This window comes from Strix uralensis, chromosome Z (assembly GCF_047716275.1).
Source record: "Strix uralensis isolate ZFMK-TIS-50842 chromosome Z, bStrUra1, whole genome shotgun sequence".
Taxonomy (NCBI): Eukaryota; Metazoa; Chordata; class Aves; order Strigiformes; family Strigidae; genus Strix; species Strix uralensis.
Window position 1 is genome coordinate 85,854,758 of NC_134012.1, and position 19,355 is coordinate 85,874,112.

General features: G+C 37.5%; 1 protein-coding gene across 2 annotated transcripts in view; it reads left to right on the plus strand.

Annotated features, from left to right (window-relative positions):
- The window catches only part of OXCT1 (3-oxoacid CoA-transferase 1), a 100,135-nt gene extending 81,102 nt beyond the window's left edge, over nucleotides 1-19,033 (plus strand). Inside the window, exons 14-17 of one of the 2 annotated variants that reach the window (XM_074855192.1) lie at nucleotides 576-665; nucleotides 5,863-5,943; nucleotides 7,891-7,992; nucleotides 15,211-19,033. In XM_074855192.1, the coding sequence (XP_074711293.1) occupies nucleotides 576-665; nucleotides 5,863-5,943; nucleotides 7,891-7,992; nucleotides 15,211-15,246 (309 nt within the window). In that variant the 3' untranslated portion in view covers nucleotides 15,247-19,033. Of the gene's footprint in view, nucleotides 1-575; nucleotides 666-4,947; nucleotides 5,793-5,862; nucleotides 5,944-7,890; nucleotides 7,993-15,210 lie in introns of those variants that run through there. The other variant, XM_074855193.1, reaches the window with a different exon arrangement.
- The last annotated feature ends 322 nt before the right edge of the window (nucleotides 19,034-19,355 follow it).

The following is a 19,355-nucleotide window of genomic DNA, read 5'->3' on the forward strand; positions in this document are numbered from 1 at the left end:
AAGTGAATACTGATCCACCTTAATTTATTTGCCCATGTTCTGAAATGACATCCACAGACATCTGGAATAGAACAGAAAGATAGGTTTGTGCTGATACAGTGATAGGAGCCATGGCTTTCTAAACTGGCGGGTAGAGAGTTCTTAGATGTTCTTGTTGCTGCATTTCATAAGCAGAGGTTTCTTTTGAGGAAGTAATGATATTTCTATCAATAGAATGAACACTTTGCTTTTCTAATGTCAGAATCACTGAAACTAAATTCATCGCTCCTCAGTGTCAGGGCTTCCATTAACCCAACGGTACTACTCAAATTTAAGTTACACCCCAGGGCAGCAGCCATGGCAGTGGATCCTCATTCTACTCATCATTCTTCTCCTATTTACATCATACAGAGCCTGGAATGAAACAGCTGGTTTTGCTCTGGTGAAGCTCTGTTAGCATTTGAATACAGTAGCGATGAAATAGGTGGGCTTTCTATGCGGAAAGGTGAATATCTTGTGCTGTCATTGCTGCCAATATATTTTTTTTTTTTTTTAATAGTAAAAATGTTACATTTCCATTAAAAATTTATTTTTAGGGTAAGATGGTGAAAGGAATGGGGGGTGCCATGGACCTTGTATCCAGTGCACAGACCAAAGTGGTTGTCACCATGGAGCACTCAGCCAAGGTAAGGTTCTGCTGCTTCTTTCTAAATTAGTGCTTTCTGTTGTACCAAAAAAAGAAGGGAAAAATAGAAGGACATCTTACATTCATTCTGCTACTTTGTGAGGTTTTGACAGTTTTGCTGTTGGTTATTATGGAGGTGGAACAGAGGGCTAGGTTAGTGTGGTTCCTTTCCTTTTGTAAGTGAATCATTCACCACGGAAAAAAATGAAATATTAACTTGATGTTTAAAAGCTGCGCACATTTTTTAGTTACTTCATCCAAATTTAATGAGAGTGGCAATTGCCAGAGCTACAGTAAATGCTACCCCAGAGGTTTTACTCTTCGCCTCAGAATAATTTGAAAAATGAGGTTCCCCGTGGTTAGATACTTGTTATGATGGAAAAATACTTACCTTTGAAGTTGCCAGTCAAATTGGTACTGAGAGCTTAATAGAATAGATCTTTTGGGCATGATGAGATGCAGGCTGCCTTACATCACTATGTGACAGAGGTTAATCCAGAGACTTCTTTGTGGTGGGAGTTTATAGATATAAACGGTCTCCCACAGAAGGTCATAGGAAACTTGTCATTTGAAACTCCTAAAACTGGACTGTCCAAACTATGAGAAAATGTACTGAAGGACAAAAATCTCTATTTTCAGGGAACTATACCGATGCTTGAAAATGAACTTTTTGTTTAATTTCAGTTTCTGTAACTACAAATTTGTTGTGTGTCTGCAATAAGAATTAGTTGTGTATCATTCAAGATAATATCCCTGTCAGAATGCATGTGGGCAAGCATAAGGAATTTGCATGGTAAACTATAGTAAATATGTGAATATGAAAGCTAAATATATTAACAGTTGTGTGTTTTTTAAATGTGATTTGAAGAATGAATTTTCACTTTAAAAAGAAAAATGTTGAAAAATACAGTAGTTTCACAGTTTATACTAAACTGTGATCTCAAGGGGCACATTTTCAGTTACAGGGCTGAGCCTGACCAGTAGCTTCTGTATGCATGTGTGTAAATAAGTAAATGAAAGTACAAAGTAAATTCATCTCTAAGACTCTCATCCCTATCACAGCCTCCCCAAAACTGGATATGTAATGACCCATTTGCTCAGACACATACTTAAGGTATAAATATGATCTGAATAAACATTTATGCTAAATTTCTAGTTACTGTGAAATTTGGTTAAGGCTCAGAGTCCACACACGGTGTAATTATTCATGCCAGTTTTTATCTTAAGAGTACTATTACCAAAATCTTTTTTCCACACAGTGTATGGGAGTTGTTTGCATGTTGTTTTTCTGTCAATAGGAGTACTGAAACCTGAAAAAGATGGATACACGGATAGGTTCACTGTTACAAACAGTCCAGGAATAGACTTACTCATTTTGGCATATGTGTGCAGAACTTGGGCTCTTACATACATGGGATGCCTGGTGGGCACTTCTAGAGAGCCAGTTATAGGCTTTCATAAATTATTTCTTCTGCTTTTGTGAGAAGGCACTCCAAAACTAAACTATGTACATGTTTTTTCATTTTATTCTTGTTTTAAAATGGAGGGTATTCTTGGCACTCTTACCTAGCCTCTTTTTGAGGTCTTCCAACTACTACTTCTTGTTTGCTGAAAAGTGAAGATAATGAAATACGGAAGTCTAATGTTTGGAAATCAATTGCTGGTGTTACAGATGTTCCTTTTTTTTTTTTTTTTTCTTTTTTTTTTTTTTCTTTAGCCTTTTATTGGGGTGACTGCTTCTTACAGATCTGATTTTATATTCACGGCTTTTTAATTCTTTACACCAAAGATTTTCTCACAAACTTATTTCATCTGTATCTGTGCATCAGAGGAGCAATCTTTCATCCTGATCAAAGCCCAGTGTGCCACTGAGCGAAAGAAATGTCTGCATGTACTGTGACAGTCTGTTGTGTCTGCTGGCTTTTTAGTATAGGGATATTTTTGTCATCTTATTCTCCAAATGAATAAGAAATCTGTCATTAGATGCCAAAGTCTCCTGTAAATAAACAGCAGTCAAGATTTGATGGATGGAAATACAGTGAAAGGCATGGGGTACGTGCAGTACCTTCAATGGACATATTCAAGAGTTGCTGTAATAGGTCGTTCTTGCAGTCAGTTTTGTCTGGTTTGTGATCTTGTGAAGGATATTTTAATCCCTTTTACGTTTTTTTGTATAGTAGTAATAGCTTGTTGTACATTAAGTTTTCTAAGAGTTTAAAAGTGCGTTGTTCTTTCAGTGCACTTGTTGCAGTTTTTAAACATAGTAGGCTGAGTCCTTGCTGTACAGGCAAAATATAATTTACACTTGATTATGAGGATGAAACTAGTATCTGTCTTAACACTCAAATACTCAAAGAATTTTCGTCTTTTTAAACTATGATATGCAGTATATTACAAATGAAACTAAATATGCTCTGCCCCAAATGATTTACATTTTTAATTACTTAAATTTTTACATGTAATGAAAACCAAAAGGTACAGAAGGAAGATGACAGAACATGAAATGAGTTTTGTAGAAGACTCTTCAGCTTAAGAAATGCTATTGAGGAAGGGTAACACAGAAATATGCAAAATAATAAGGGCACAGAGAAGATTAATGCAGAATGGCTGGTCACGGCCTTATAAAAGAAGTAGGAGAAGCCAACTGAAATTAGCAACCAGAATGTTTAAAATGGCAAGAACCATTTTTCACAGCCAGCTAATGAAGTTGTGGATGATCGGCAGGATGATGCAGAAGCTCAAAGAATTAAGTCTACATAAAAGTGACTAAACTGTTTTATGAGGTTAAGTTCATCAGTGACAATTAAATAGCATTGCCCAGGAGCAGTCTCTAGCTCAGGAAATCTATACATCACAGCATGTCAGGAACCAGGAGGGCATACCTGTGGAAGGATGGCTCAGTTTTTGCTCCATATGCTTAAGCTGCTGTGAGACACTTGGCAAATGGACCTTAAGTCTATGGTATTTCTTACGGTATTCATTACGGTATTTCTTAATGTATTTTTTGCTAAATTACTTTTTTGTTTATAAACATGAAAAAAAAATAGAATGTAAGGTTGTTATTTAATCTCTAAACAGTCACTGTTCATCTGTGCCTAATCTGCTAAATGCTGCCTAAGAGAAATAAAAGTCAAGTTCTTACCCCCATACCATCATTGACATGTTTTTCAAAACATAATAAAGTAATGGCTGGTAATTGTTCCGTGTTGTGAAATGAGTTGTCTACACCATTCAGAAAAATAGAATGGAAGCTAGTTTTAAGCACTTGATTTGGATGTGACTGAAACATGGAGCACTGAATTGAAAAGTCCTTTCTATCATTGTGAATAGTTTTCATTTTAAAGTGTTGTTGAAGATTAAGGACATTTTTATTCTTCAACAACAGATTTTTTTACTTAAAGCAGACTAAAACACCTTAACGTTTTATGTATCTACACAACAGTCTTTTTCTTTATCTGAACAAATCCTGTATAAACTCAGATGGTAAAAATTCATGCGGTTCCATTTTGATTCTTGTTCTGATAGCGCCCTGATGGATGTCTTTAAAAAGTCACCTGTAATACTCACTGGTAATACAATAATTTTCAGCTCAAGTGTTAAGAAGCTGGAATGTATCAGTTCTCAGGGTCACAGGAGCCATTCAAACTGTCACCTCTGCAAGTCTATGTATTTCCATCTCAATTGGGTACCAAGAAGAGACACTTCATTTCATATGGCTGAGAAGTATACCTGATATGTTGCTGAAGATATTATAAACAGCACAGATTAATCTTGGCTCTTAGGCAAACTATGCAGGAAGGTCCTCAAGGTGGACATGATACAAATAGATCAATTGAAAGTAACAGTGTCACAAGTCATTATTTTCATTAAGAGTGAGTGAGTTTCATCAGAGTAGTTGCCTTGATACCAGATGTGGATCTTGCCAGTATAATTAGAATTAGAATGAAGAAATAGTTCTTCATAGAAAAAGATAAATTCTAAAGCACGTGTATTGCTCATTTTGTTGTCAGTCAGGAGTCAAACTGGCTGAGAGATGGTTCCTGGGTTTATATTAAGCCTTAAGGCAAACTGATGATTGTAAATTTAAAAAGTATTGTGTTCAGGTGATTAAATGAGATATGTAATACTCTGAGAGTTTTGAAATGCATAACTGAAAATTGATAATTAGAGAAAAAACAAAAGCATGTGATAATGGGAGAAATGTTCACTTAATGCTACCTCTGTAAAACGCCTACAAATACTGACTAAAAATGTAGTGATCCATCTCTTTTATACCCATTCAGAGCTCTTGCAGCCTACATTCATTTAGCAGGATCTAAAGCCATTTGTGAATTCATATTAAAAAAAATGAAGGAATAAAAGAAAGAAAAAAAAGAAGAATAAAAGAAGAATAAAACCCCCTCACCACCCAAATTTTACCTACCCAGCTTCATGTCAGAAGCTATGTCTTTTCATTAGGTAATATTTTTCCCAGGATTTAGAGCAGCTGACATTTGATGCCCCAGAAAAATGTAAATCCTATTTTCTATATATACATTCTTTTCTACTATATTTGCATGCTAATTTGTCCTATCTAAACCAGAGATAATGTAACTTCTGTGTAGCACTTGAGGATGAGCATATTGCACTCATCTCTCAGTCTGCTTTTGGGCTTTCCTGGAGAGATGGAGGGAATGGGAATTCAATGTGGGTAAAGAAACTGGATTTACTATTTTCAGAGTATGACTATGCACTTGAGCCCTGGGGATTTGAAATGCCTGTGTGTATGGCTGATCTTGCACATACTGTTTTTGATAAAGTATAAGGCAGAGAAATGTCATGCCTGCAATGTCCTTCCCTAATTTTTGTCCTTTATATGTCATCAATGATGTCCCATGTATCTCTTATTCTCACATTGCAGCAGGAAAGACAGATTATTAAGCAGAAGTATGCAGAACTTCTAAACTCAGGAGCCCACTCAGTGGTACAGTGAGATTCTTATTAGTCATCTCCCTATATGTGGGATTTAAATAATAACTGTCCCAAATTACCAGAGATGTAATCTGCCATAGAAGTTAATTCAAGGAGTGTTCTGAGTACAGTGAATGTTTCAATAATAGTGAATGGCTACATCTGTGATTTTCATGTACGTATTTGAATTCTGAGTAAGTTGTGTTGTTTTTGAAAATTAATGTTTGTCTGTGTATTGTTAAACACAGGGCAACGTCCACAAAATCTTGGAAAAGTGCAATTTACCACTTACTGGGAAACAATGTGTAAACCGCATCATTACTGAGAAGGTAAAGTACTTTTCTTGAATCCTTGCCAATACTTTCCTCCTCTATCCCTAAGAAGGGACAATCAGTAGAGTACTAAAGCTTCATAAAAATTAAGAATATATTCAGTACCTGTTGCCAGTGAAGGTCAAAGCTTCCCTTGGAGGTCAATTCCAGAGGTCTGGGGGCTCATATTTTTCCTGTTAAAGCTTTCACCATTGACATTTAGCATACTGGACCATATTCTTAGACACCTTCAGAACAAAGATGCCATGCATCAGAAGTATGCAGAGTGTGTATCTCCTTATTTTTCCCAAAGTATTCCTGAAAATTTGCTGTGTGAGATGCAAATCCTCAAATACAGCTGTCATCACAGCTCGTTTTTTCCAGCAGAGCAACAACTATGTAGCATGTGTATGTCAGACAATTGGCGTCTTCTTTGGCATATACTGCAGACTCTTTCGGAGAAACACAACCAGTAGCTGTAGAAGGGATTTAGTTCTTTTGTCCTTACTTGATTCCATTTGTGAGGCAATTTACTCTCTGTGGGTATCTGATATTGCTGGTGCTCAAAGTGCATTAGTGGATCTTTTCAGCAAAGGATAAGTGACTTAAGGTTTTTGCTGTAATCATACTTCTTTTATTGTCAGTGTTTACATTTTTAAGGACTTAGAGTAGTCCCTGTGTGAGCCATCTATCATACTAAGTAGAATGCATCAAAGGTGCTGATGTAGAATTTGCTTTCTCTTGGTGATATATTGCTACTGTAATTTGAAGGGATTTTTTCTTCACAAAATAAGGGAAAATAAATGGAAACATGGAAGTTTTTTCAGCCTTCTACTAACTGACCACATACAAATGTAAGGTATAAAAAAATGGAAGTGAACAAGAACTGATAGAAAATAAACAAGCAGAAATTTCTCTTAACAGTCACCACTTGTCAGATCTCGTTGCTTTATTAGGAGATGACACAAATGTACAACAGTACTTAGACAGTGTTTCAAATTCTGTTTCCACACTAGCCTTCCTAGTGTGTATGTTCCTTATGCCCAGCTTCTCTTTTAAGACTTAGAGGAGCTATGGTTTTTCAGTCCCGTAAACCAGTCTTATGTGCCCAGAGGACAGCTGAACTTCAGTGCACTTCTGTGATGAGCTTAAGACTTCACATTTCAAGTTCGAGTTTCACTGGTCTTTTGCTACTGACTTTTGTTTTTTTTTAAGGAAAATAACTATAGATAGACCTTAGGGTTTCCCTGTCAGCTAGCATGTGACCTGTGTATCTCCCCCTCTGGTAGGCACCATTAAAATGCACATTGTTTTACAGGTGTTTTTATTTGATGTGCTTGTGAGCCTTGGAAATGGAAAGCGTATTTTATGAAGACATCAGAAAGAACAGCCTTTGCTCCTTCAGACACTTCCTCACAGGCTTTCTATTAAAACTACAAGAAATCTTGTCTTTCATTACTAGCTTCTGAAAATACTAAAATTTGCACTAGGTGTGCAGTAACTGTTGGAAGCTTATAATCTGGTGAAGGTGATCAACCACTCAATTTTCTACTGGCCTTAAAATGAAATACAAGAATGAGGGAGACATAGCCTTTTTCTGTTTTCCTTCATGATCTCTTGGTGATGGTGAGCATTGTCTTGCAGCAAAGAACATCTCAGACCTTCCCTTTGGACCTCCCAGTTCTCACCAGACTGGACCACAAGGCATGGTCCTCATTTCATTCAATGAAGAACAGTTGCACTTTTTTCCCACAAAATTAACACATCTTGTATTTCAGATTCTTTCAGGTACAAATAAATGTAACAGAAATCTTTACTGGTCAGTCAGAGAAGTGAAGAGTGAAACCAATTGATAATGGCATCTTTTGATACTGAATGCTACCTACTTCAGCACACCATTTTGTACAATATTACTATTTACATGCTCATGATAATAAAAAATTATGTGTTATTTGAACCTCCCAGGCTGTGTTTGATGTGGACAAGAAGAAGGGATTGACCCTTGTGGAAGTCTGGGAAGGACTGACAGTGGATGATATCAAGAAAAGCACTGGCTGTGACTTCACAGTAAGTCATTTTACAAATAAATATTGTTAGTCTGGTATCAGAACAAGTATTTTCCACAAATACTTGTCCCATGAAGACTTGTAGACACATTAAGTTTCCTCCTTATAGAAGAGGGCTGGGTAGATTACTTGTGGGATTTACAATGAAAATAAGATAATTTAGGGCAGATGTAGTGTGATTATATTGGAAACATTAGAAGCTGGGAGAAACAGGAGAGATGGAGAAATGACTAAGAGTAAAAGGACAGTGTGGAAGGGGAACTTATTTATAATGTTTTGAAGAGGGGAGCTGATTCATACCTGAGAGGTGGACCGATATTTTTTTTTCCACTGTATAAGTTAGTTTACCTAACTCTCTGTTGCTAAGTTTTCATGCTATATTTAGGTGGGGTCACTGCAAGTGTCCACTCTGTTACTAGTGCCAATCAAATGCTCTACTGTTGATTTCTTTGCTTTTTCTCTCCCTTTGCCTTGTACGAATGAAACTTATGCTCTGCATTAATCCAGAAGCCACTGCCTTTTGACCTTCACATTCATTCTTAAGTCTCATTAATGCTAACACAAAACTGACTTATTAGTGGAAAGCTGTAGTGCACTAGATTGTAACTGATTGCATATATGTGGTTGATAAGATAAGAGTTTCTTCATGGCCTTCTCCTACATGCTCATTACAAAATTTTTTCTTCTGTATTGTGAAGTCTTTTGGGGCAAGTCAGCCCTCCTTTGGTGAGGACATCGAATATGACAGTGTACAAGTTGTGCTGTAAAAATAGTTGGGGAATATTTGGTAATGAAATGCAGTTATCTTCCTCTTTGCAGAGTTTCATGGGCTCTGCAGTAGGGCTAGGGCACATAATTGAAAGATTGCAGAGCAGTTAGTATGTGAAAGAGTTTGTTATTAAGGCTTTGAGCATACTATTGGCAGTAAGTAAAACTTTATGAGCAATGAGCCTGTGGAGTTTCATTCATTTCCTGTGTCCATAAGAGAGCATTTCTGATAACTAAATATGATAGTGTATGTTTTTCTTGTGGAGTTTTAAATATTTTAAACAAAGAGCTGTTCACTTCTGAAAATGCTTTCATTTATCTGAGAAAAATTGTTCGGTTAAAGACGAGTGACCTGCAACTGCAGAGTGCAGGAAACTGCCACAAAATCACTTTATTCCATTATTAATTTTCCATGTAACATTTTATGGAAGCAATTATTATTTTTTAATATACAGTCAAAGCAATCTTCCATATTCAGCAATTCTGTGTGCAAAATAAATTATTCGTTCAGTTTATGACTGTGATTTAGGAAAAAAAATTTAAATTTTTTAAAACTTTGATAATGTCAGGACTTCTTTTTCTTTGGCTGATCAACCTATCAAACAGCTAGCATCCAAAATTAAAACATAAAAAGGACCTTGTAGGTTTGTATCTACTGCAGTCAGTCACCTTGGTTTGTGCTTCCATATTTAATTTGAGGATTAACTTCATGATTAATTTGAAGGTGCTGTGTTTAGTAAGCATTTAAATAGACTGAAACTACAGGAAAGGACTTTTGTTGTCAGAAGACAGCAGTCCTTACATGTTCCAAACCTGCTTGTTTGTCAGGAGTTGGTTTCTTTTTGGTTCAGGTGACCAATATGTATGCATTTAATTGTGTTACCCGAAGTAAAGTCCAGCAGTCTGTGCTCAAGGCAGTGAAAGCGGAAGTGATCAAAGAATTTGGAGAGAGAAGTGATAAGCTTAAAATGATGGTCTACAAGATTAAGCTTTGCAGCAGCACAATGGATATGATAGGGCAAGACTATTAGGACCAAGTAAAAGCACCGCTCACTGTCCCTTAGTGCCTTCCTGTAAATGTCACAAAGGAATGGTATAAATTTTGAATCTTCAGGATAGCCTGAAGTTAGCAATTGATGAGAGGTATTGCAACAATCCATCCACAGTCTAGGTCCCTAGGATCTGTCCTACTAGGATGAGGAAGGGACACTTCACAGGCACCATTTCCTAGTTCTCCTGAAGGCAAACTCCAGTGCAGTCTGCTTTGTATGACTGCCATGGTCATGCATGAAATCAGAAGCTTGCACTAAAGGAGCCGTGGGCATGAAAGATGTGGATGCTGCTTGGTTATGCACTTTCATATACTTACCTTGAAAGAATGTGGCTTGAATAAATGCTTGCAAAGCAATGCTTGCTTGCAAAGCATGTACCTCTGCCAAGTATGCGTGGGGGTCAGCAGTACCTACTGATTGGTAATGCCTGAAATCTTTATAGCACTGCAGATGGAAGGCATGAACCACAATGATTTATTAAATCCGTGGCATGGAAGAGCACTAGCTCTTCTTTTTTTTCCTTCTCTAAAGAATGTTTCCAGGCCACAGTGACCCAGTCCTCCTCTCACTGAAATCCTTATCAAAACTTCTACTGACATCCGTGACAGCAAGACTGGGTCACTGTTGTGTCATATTGGACCCTTGATAGCGTGATTTTCATATACAGTGAACACCTACAGCTTTTTTACTTCATTTTGGAGTTCAGAATATAGAGACTTGAGTGTTGCGATAGGCATTTGTTCAGAAAGCAGCATCCTTGATCCCTTTTTTTCCCACATTTCAAGACTCTGCCTCAGGTTTCCTTGCAAGATTAACAGGTATGCTTGTGATTATTTATGTTCACTGAATGAGACATCTTGTTCTTGTTTATATCGGTGACAGGACCTTTAGTGATATTGCGTTGCTACAGTAAAAGCAGGTTTTTTGGATCATATGTTTTGCTAGTTTGAAAGAGAACTAATGGGTGGAAAATGAGGAGTTGACCCTTTTCTAGCAGCATTTTTCAGTGGATGCAGTGAATGATCTGAACTGAAACAAGCATCTCTCTAGGTTCATTACGAACGAGATTTTATGGGATGTCTGTAACTTTATATATAACTATCCTCATGCAGACTGCTCCTTTTTGGAGAGGAGAACTTTATAGCCTGTATGGCTTTCTTTGAGACACATTTGGTGATACAGACCCATTTTCACAGCCTGCTTATTTGGAAAAACATCTCCTAAAGGACATTTGCAACAACAAAATGCCAAAGAAAACATGATTTAGAGTCAACAGTCTTCATTATAGACTAGCATCATATCAAAAATAAACAATTCGCCCTTGATTTTACTGTGTTGTGAAGACAAAGTGTTGGCTTATCTTCCATGCTTAAATCAGTTTTGCTGTAACCTAGCATATAGATCACCTTGGCAGGTAATCTGTTTGGGCTAATACTGGTTTATACTGTTGATGAGACCATGACAGAACAGATTGAGAACCATACTTTTTCAGATGTATTTCATTATAAAAATAATCAAGATAAGTCTGTCTGGGTAAAAAATCCCCATCCCCTCCTTTTTTTTTCCTTAATGTAAAAGTTCAGTTTTACAAAATTATCTTAAAAGATAACATGGATTTTAAGAAAGGCATCTGTTAAGGAAATATTAGGTAGTTGAATAGCAATTGACTAGTGTATGTTTAAAAAGAAATTGACTGTCCAAGTTCAAGCTAGTGAGTACAAAATAATAGAGGATATGGTTTTATTTTCTGGAAGTACATTTTCCTTTGAGGAAACAGGCTGTTGCAGGATTAAGTCCATTTTTAAATGGGTGTTGAGTTTTCCTGATCAATCACCCCCACTGAAAAGCCACATTAGGAACAGATTTCTGTACAAAAGCTGATGTTGGAATTGTGGTTTGCTTTTATGTGCAGTTTCAAATAATTGGGAGTTAGTAACGTATAAGCAACTTCTATTATTTTAACAAATATACTAACACTGGTCATCTTTTTTTTAAGGGGCTGTTTTTACATTTTTGAATATTAACTTGTTTTTGCACACCTGATAAGGTCATTAGAAGTTATTAGGACTCAGCATCATTCAGAATCAGGCTGTGAAAGAATTGCTTGCCATAAAGAAATATAATTAAATAAGCATAGGGCTGTTTGTATAGCTGAAAAGGGTAGTTTGGGTTTGGAAATCAGAGAGTCAACCAGCCTGAGTTGCATGGAGTCCCTGAGGCTGTGTGTCCTCTTACCAGTTAAGAGGCGGCGTACGGGACTGCCCAGGCAAACTCCTCCCAGTATGCTTACCTGTTCAATGTTAGCAAAGTATTTTGAAACTTCCAAGATAAGCTGTTCTTCCTGTGAGTGAAATAACAGTATGAATGTGTTGCTCAGGAGGTGCTGTAAGAAAGTAGCAACTCTGTGGCTGTGTACTGTAAAATAGTTTTCATTAACCACATTCAGCCCTTACCAAATGCTGTGCTCTTAGCACAGGGCGTTACCAAATTGACTGACTCTAGTGTGATTTAAAGCAGTGGACTCAGAGGGCTTTCTGCATTTCAAAGTTGATCACTCCTTGTTTTCCAAGCACAAACCATCTCCTTTGTTACGTTAGCATTTTTCTGCTTATTTAATCACATTTTATTTAGAGCAAACAGTTTTATTTCGGTCCAGTTCTGAGTGGTGCTAGGCTTTTGCCACCTCTGTTATCCTCAGCAGGCGTTGTGGCATTTCAGCACTCACGGGGATCAGACCCTTTCTGAAGCAGATAGTGGTACACACAAATGACAGCTGTTAGCATCAGATGTGCAGAAATTACATTTAACGTAATATGCTCATTCAAATGTAAAACACTTGAGGTTTTGATGGCACCAAAATCTACAACAGCAGAAAAATAATAATCTCCTCCAGTAATTGCCTTTTGTCATTATTTGCAGAATACGTATTTTAATGGTGCTATCTTCGTCCTCAAGTTTTTGCCTTTACTTCAATGGAACCATCCCTGGGTGAGGCAGAAATAGGCCTAAATTAAGTGAGGCACATAGGCACTTGGAACCAGAAATGTTGAAACATTTCTGGAACTAGTCCAGGAATTCTGGTGCACTCAGGGAGTTTCTTCAGCTCCTCTACACTTGTACTATTACATCTATTTATTATCCTAGTTCACACACAACTTTGAAAAATCAATGAACAGTTTCTATCCACTGGAAACATTTCATTAGCATTTCATGCAGTAAACACATTCTTCATGAACTAAGCTTTCCTTGGTGGCTATTCTCATAAGTTTATAAATGATGATATATAGTGGCTGGAGGAAGGATACATAGAAATCTAACTGGTACAGGAAATACAGCCCTGTACCTCTAAAAGAAAGAGGCTTTAATGCTTGGAAAGGCCCTTATATATAATTCTTTCATGAGTTAGCTTGCTCAGTACTGTTAAGTGAAAAAGATGGGATAAGGAGACAGAAGGAGTGCAGTATGTGATGTTTCAGTGGGACACATTAATCAACTAGGAGCCAGATTATCTGTGGAACTGTTTTCATCCTGAACAAGTAAGATCACATGAGTTATTTTTGGTCTTCATCCTGGGGCACCTATTTAAATAGGACTGGGAACAGGAGATATTTAAAGACGCTTGGATCTTCTGTGGAGAGCTTATACTCAGGGTGCTTGTGTAGAACTGTAGTCAGGGTTCAGTCAAGTGTTAACCATTGCTACTCTTCAAAGTCTTTTCTGTATTGTTCCCATTTACACCTTCTTTCCTCATTTAGTTTCCTGTTTAGGCTTACTGTGTTTTGGTCTCTTAATATATTTTATAATATCACTAATTGATTTTTATAAGTATATGGAATTAAAACAATAGAATACATAAATAGGTCCTCACACAAATGGAATGGAAAAAGGCAAATTTAAATTAAAAAAGGTAAAATTAGAAGTGTTGAATTATATAATCATCAAACAGATCATCAAATCAAATGATGCATATACTATTGTTGTGGTTTAAACCCGTCTGGCAGCCAAACACCAGCAGCCACTTGTTCACCCTCCCTCACCTGGGGGATGGAGAAGAGAACTGGAGGGGTAAAGGTAGGGAGACTCATAGGTTGAGATAAAAGCAGTTTAATAATTGAAATAATATAAACGACTAATAATAATAGAAAGTACAAATGGGTAATGCACAGTGCGATTGCTCACAACCTGCCAACTGATGCCCAGCCCATTCCCAGCTAACAATCCTGGAGAAGCTACAATCCTGAAACCACAATCCTGAAAAGGAGAAAGAATCCCCTCCTTCCTGGCTGACCCTCCTCTATATACTGAGCATGACCTTATATGATATGGAATATTCCATTGGCTGATTTGGGTCCAGTGCTCTGGTTCTGCTCCGTCCCAGCTTCCTGTGCACCTGCACATGGACAGGATATGGGAAGTTGAAAAGTCCTTGATCTCTTAGCAACAACTGAAAACATGAGTGTGTTATCAACATTCTTCTCATAGCAAATCCCATCCTGAATCCAAAGTATATCCATATTCTGAATCCAAAGTATATCACTATTCTAGATACTAAGAAGAAAAACTAACTCTATCCCAGCTGAAACCAGGACAACTATAGGTACAGTATGTGTTGCAAAACTCAGTTGACTGCTTCTGCACAGACCCAGCATTGACAGACAGCATCCTATCTCCTGGTGGGTGGGGAGGAAAAGCAGAATGAACTTGGCTATTGAGCAAAGAAGGGAAATCATCAGTTTAAGATTCCTTGGCATACTTGTTTCAATACTGCAGTGGCAATTAAATCATGTGTTGAATATAATCTGTTTTGTTGCCTCTACATCATTCAGCGTATTGGTGTGTGAATGCGAGTGGATTAGAAGGTGATGGCTGAAGCTGTTGCCGATCTGCAGCTATCTCTCCTCTTGCTTCCATGGCAAGTACACCCCACTGTACACAAGCTATGACCATTTATGGGCCAGTGTATTAACTAAGCCTCGCCCTATTTTTGAGTTACATTTGTGTGCCATCTTGTACGGTGTATAATTGAGGAGCTGCTTCAACTGAGTTCAACTATCCCTTCTGCTGCCATCGGAACCCATCTGAGAAGACCATGCAATTAGCAGTGGCAAGTACAGGTTCAGCTGTCCAAGTTTAATCTGCTTGCATTCTTAAATAATCAAACTCAAAATAAATTAAGTTTAGAGGCTGGATACTAGCACCACACATATCCTGTATTCTTGTATCAGAAAATCTAGTTGTGGGAGTGTTTATCTCTGAAATACTGCAAAACATATCAGCTTAAATAAATACAGTGTCTCTAGTCTTCAGTGGCACATAGTTGATAGAGGTGGAAGTGAATGGTGGGCTGTACTGCTATATCTGTATGCCAACTGTTGTGTTTTTTCCCTCCTTTTTGCCAGGTTTCACCAAAACTAATGCCTATGAGGCAGATTTAAATGTGAAATACAGACTGGGCTTAACTTGCCAGAAGGCTTGTTTCCAGATGAAGCTCAGTGAAGAGGAATCAGTGACAGTTTTGCAATTTTCCTTCTCTCTCTTTTTTTTTTTTTTTTTTAAGGGCTTTGTAAGTAGTTTCCAGATAGTTAAATTCATGCTGTGACTATCAGCCTAAATTGCATTTTACTTTCATAACATTACCAATTTTAATGGAAGGATGAATTTATTCCCTAAATAGTGAATAATGTTATACTAAAATGTTAATGAACATTGTCAAAAAAATGCCTTGTAGTCTGTCTGCCAAATACATCTTTTACACAGATTCAGAAAATGACCATGCAAAACTTATGATTGCCTCTGCTTTTCCTTATGTCATTAAACTCACAAACCACTCCATTGCTCTGGAACTGCAGCACTTACCATGTCCATTCTCCTGTAAAGCTGTGGGGTTTGTTTCTGGAGTGCTCTATAGCAAATGTACGCAGCTGTAGAGAGACATCAGGAATATGGACTTCCCTTTTCCCAAACCTTTTAATGAATCTGTGAAAAAACTTTTTACCAGTGGAAATAACTGTGTCCTTAGCCCTGAACGCTGGGCTCTGTGTGGCATTAAGAAGCCTACACTTCCCAAAGTCCAACTCTGACCCCTTCTATTTAAATCATACAAACTAGAATGGGGCTAGTATGCAGGAGGAAGATTAAAAAGTCTCTGTCCCTGTGCAGACAAGTGATAGCTGCACAGTTGTCTCACATGAACTGCTTTTACTCTCCAGGTATAATCCTTTTCCCCAGCCCGTATTCAAAGGCACATGAAGATTGTTTCTGGAGTGAGATCTGTCCTTCCAGTGTTAACATAGAGAAACGGGGAGAATGTTGTGGGCACTTGGAAGATTCCTTCTGAAGAGAATACAGTTGGTTTAGGGTTAAAGCCATAAGTTTGCACCATTTGCTGATCAAGGCATCGGCAAAAACTAGAGTTTGGAACCCAAACTCATGATACCGTAACTAGAACGAATGCCATGAGACAATCAAAATGAAAAGTCATTCTCTCATACTGGTTCTGCTATTTGATAAAGATCTTCCTTTCCCTGTTATTAATTACAAAATGACTGTTATTTTTGCAAATAGGTAATATGACAGCATTGGATCTCACATCCCAAATCAGCACAATATGTCTTTATTATACAGAGCATGAATTGCCTGGAAATCCACATTTACTAAAATACGGTGTTCTCTTCAAGTATAATGGTTTCTGTCATTCATATAAATAGGAACACATAAAACACTTCAGTTGAAATGATTCCTAACATAATGTTTGACATCAGGACTAGAGCAGATTAAGTGATGAAAACCATGCAAAATGTAGCTGCATAAATATATATATATATGTGCGCCTATCATACATGTGATAAGCAGTGTTGGAATATGGTATAGAAAGGCATTCTAATACTAGATGGATCAGGTATTCACCATAGTCAGTGTGTGCTGTGAAAGGAGTGTAACACATTTCTAGGAAACCAGATAGGAAAATCCTGCCGTATTTATCTTCTGCACTAGCCTTTGTCCTGCATTTTTCCATTCTAAAATAAGAAATGCTTCTCTTTCATGGGACAGTTACAAAATTTGTCTTGATCCACACATGGGTTCTATAGAAGTAAAACTCGTTTGATTCTAGATTATTTTGTTTAGTTGCACTTACTCTAAACAATTTTAAAAATCTTTTGCTGATACCAGCGTAGGTGATCCTTCTTCCCACAAAGGAATAACCAAAATGCCTTTGTAAGCACCTTTATGCTGGTACAAAGTACTCCCATAATAATTAATTGTATGACCTGAATTCATGGGTGGTAGGCTGTTCTATAGCCTGGATGTATAGGCAAGATCTGATGCTGAGCCCATGGGAAAGAAACATGTTGTACAAAGACTAGTGCTAATTTTGTGATTAAACATATACAAGTGATTTGGTTGACAGGTAATTTGCTTGCAAGACTTGAGATTACATTCATCAAAGTGGTATCTTAATCTAGGATTAGCACAAATTCGTTTTTACCTGGCTTTAGTTTTTGCCTGTTTTCTCTGTTTAGGTGTATTCCCTATGTTATTCACTCATTCCAGACAAGTTACTTTCTTAAAGTTTAGCCATTTCTATTGCTGTGGAGGTGGACTGAAGTTCTGCTCACAGAGGTTTTGCAGATTAAAAGTCTCTACATGACAAAAGTTGACTCTATTTTAGCAAAGAATGAAACAGTTTTGGTTTCGGATAGAGCAGCCCAGAGACCTCTTCCCCAGTCCATAAAGACACTTCAGTGACACTTCTGACCCTTGTGGTGCTGTACACAGCAAAAGGTGCCTATCTTTGCCTTCAGGGCCAACGATGGGTGAAAAGCTACTCTGAGGGGATAGGTGTGATGCCTGAAGGTGTCTTGTTCATCATCACTCAAAGCTCCCGTACAGAGTACTCAGAATGGATGCTGGTTTTAGGAGAGGAGTATAAAAACTAAAACAGGTGAAGGGAGTTACTATTAACTTATCCAGAGGAAAAAAAAAATATGTTAATAGCTCGGGAGGTCTTAAATCTATAAATGAAATGTTGATCTATTGCTATTACTTATGCTACATTAGTTGTAGGACTGATTAGTTAATTACATTGAACATTTGTTGACATATATAAAGTACAGAAGAAGTGTCTGGGGGCAGCATCAGGTGTATGCTGCTCCTGCCATAGAACCATGCTTTGCTGGAGTACGCACAGAAGCCATTGTTGTCATTAACATATGGCTGTAAAAAGACTAATGACCTGATAATGTCTGGGAGTTCAGCACCTTGGTTTCTGAAGCAAAGAATTAGAAGCCAAGAACTCCTGAGTTTCAGCTTTTCCAGTTCTCCACTTACTGCTTTGAGAAATGTCATCTGTGCCCTCTGCCTTGTCTCCTGTTGCTGGAAAAGCAGATGTTTTTCTCCCTACCTCACAGGGATGTTGTGAGGAATAACCAGCTAAGGTCTGTGCAACAGGTTATTTTTTCTCTTAAGCTTGGAGATCACACTTGATCAAGAGTGTGGAAGAGTACTTGAAGACTGTCGTACATGCTGGATATTTGAGTTCTGTGTCTTCTCTTATTTGTATCAGTGTTAGTGCAAGAGAGCAAAAGTCAATATGGTGCTGAAAACTGGGGAAGAAAGGAGAACAGGCTCTCTCCGTGTACAACAGTGGTGCAAATATCTGTATGTCACACTTGAATTTTTTTATCATGAGGACAATATATTGTGCTAGAATATTGGTATTGTTATGAAAACATAACATGTCCGCACAAGCTATTTGCAACAAGGTGTGACTCCACTTTTTAAATTGATTTGTAAAGTAGGATTAGAAATTAAAGCACTCCTAAGTATTTCCCTCTCTGTGGACGCAAGTGTGGTTCGCAGGTAAGGTACACTCTGAGCACTAGTTGCAATGGTCAGTATTACAGGGATGAGAGCTTCTCATTCCTCTTCGGTGGTTGGTGGTATGTGTGAAGGTTTATTGGGACATCACTGAGATCATCCCCTGCTTGACAGCACTTCACAAGACAAGGACAGTTGATACTCTTTCTCCTGAAGAAGATGATGAGTCTACTATATTATCACATTGGACTTATTTTACTTTATATTTTACTTTTTGTCCCTGAAAAAGCAAAAAAATGAAATATTATAGGAAATGTAGTTGTACTGTAAGCTCTGCAAACTAAATGTCAAAGTCCTTCTATGTATTTGCAAAACAATCAATAAAGTTAAGATTTAAAATCTCAAGTTTCTTCTATTATTACCATTTTTCATGGTGTTCTGTTCTGCCATTAGGAGCAGTGAAAGATTAGCTCACGTTCACACCAGCATGTCACACCTCAGCACACATGAAAAACTCAAGGTCTTGGCTGAAGGTGGAGGGATTTGATAAACAGAAACAATGAAGCTCAGAACTCAGCTGACAGCTGGATTCTCCATGTTCTCTCTTCTCACTGATGTCTCTGTTGGGTCAATCTCAAACATAATTATCACATTCATTTTCATAATTACTTGTTTTTCAGTCAAGTCAAATAATGGACTACATATGTAGTCCTTAGAGAAGTGATTT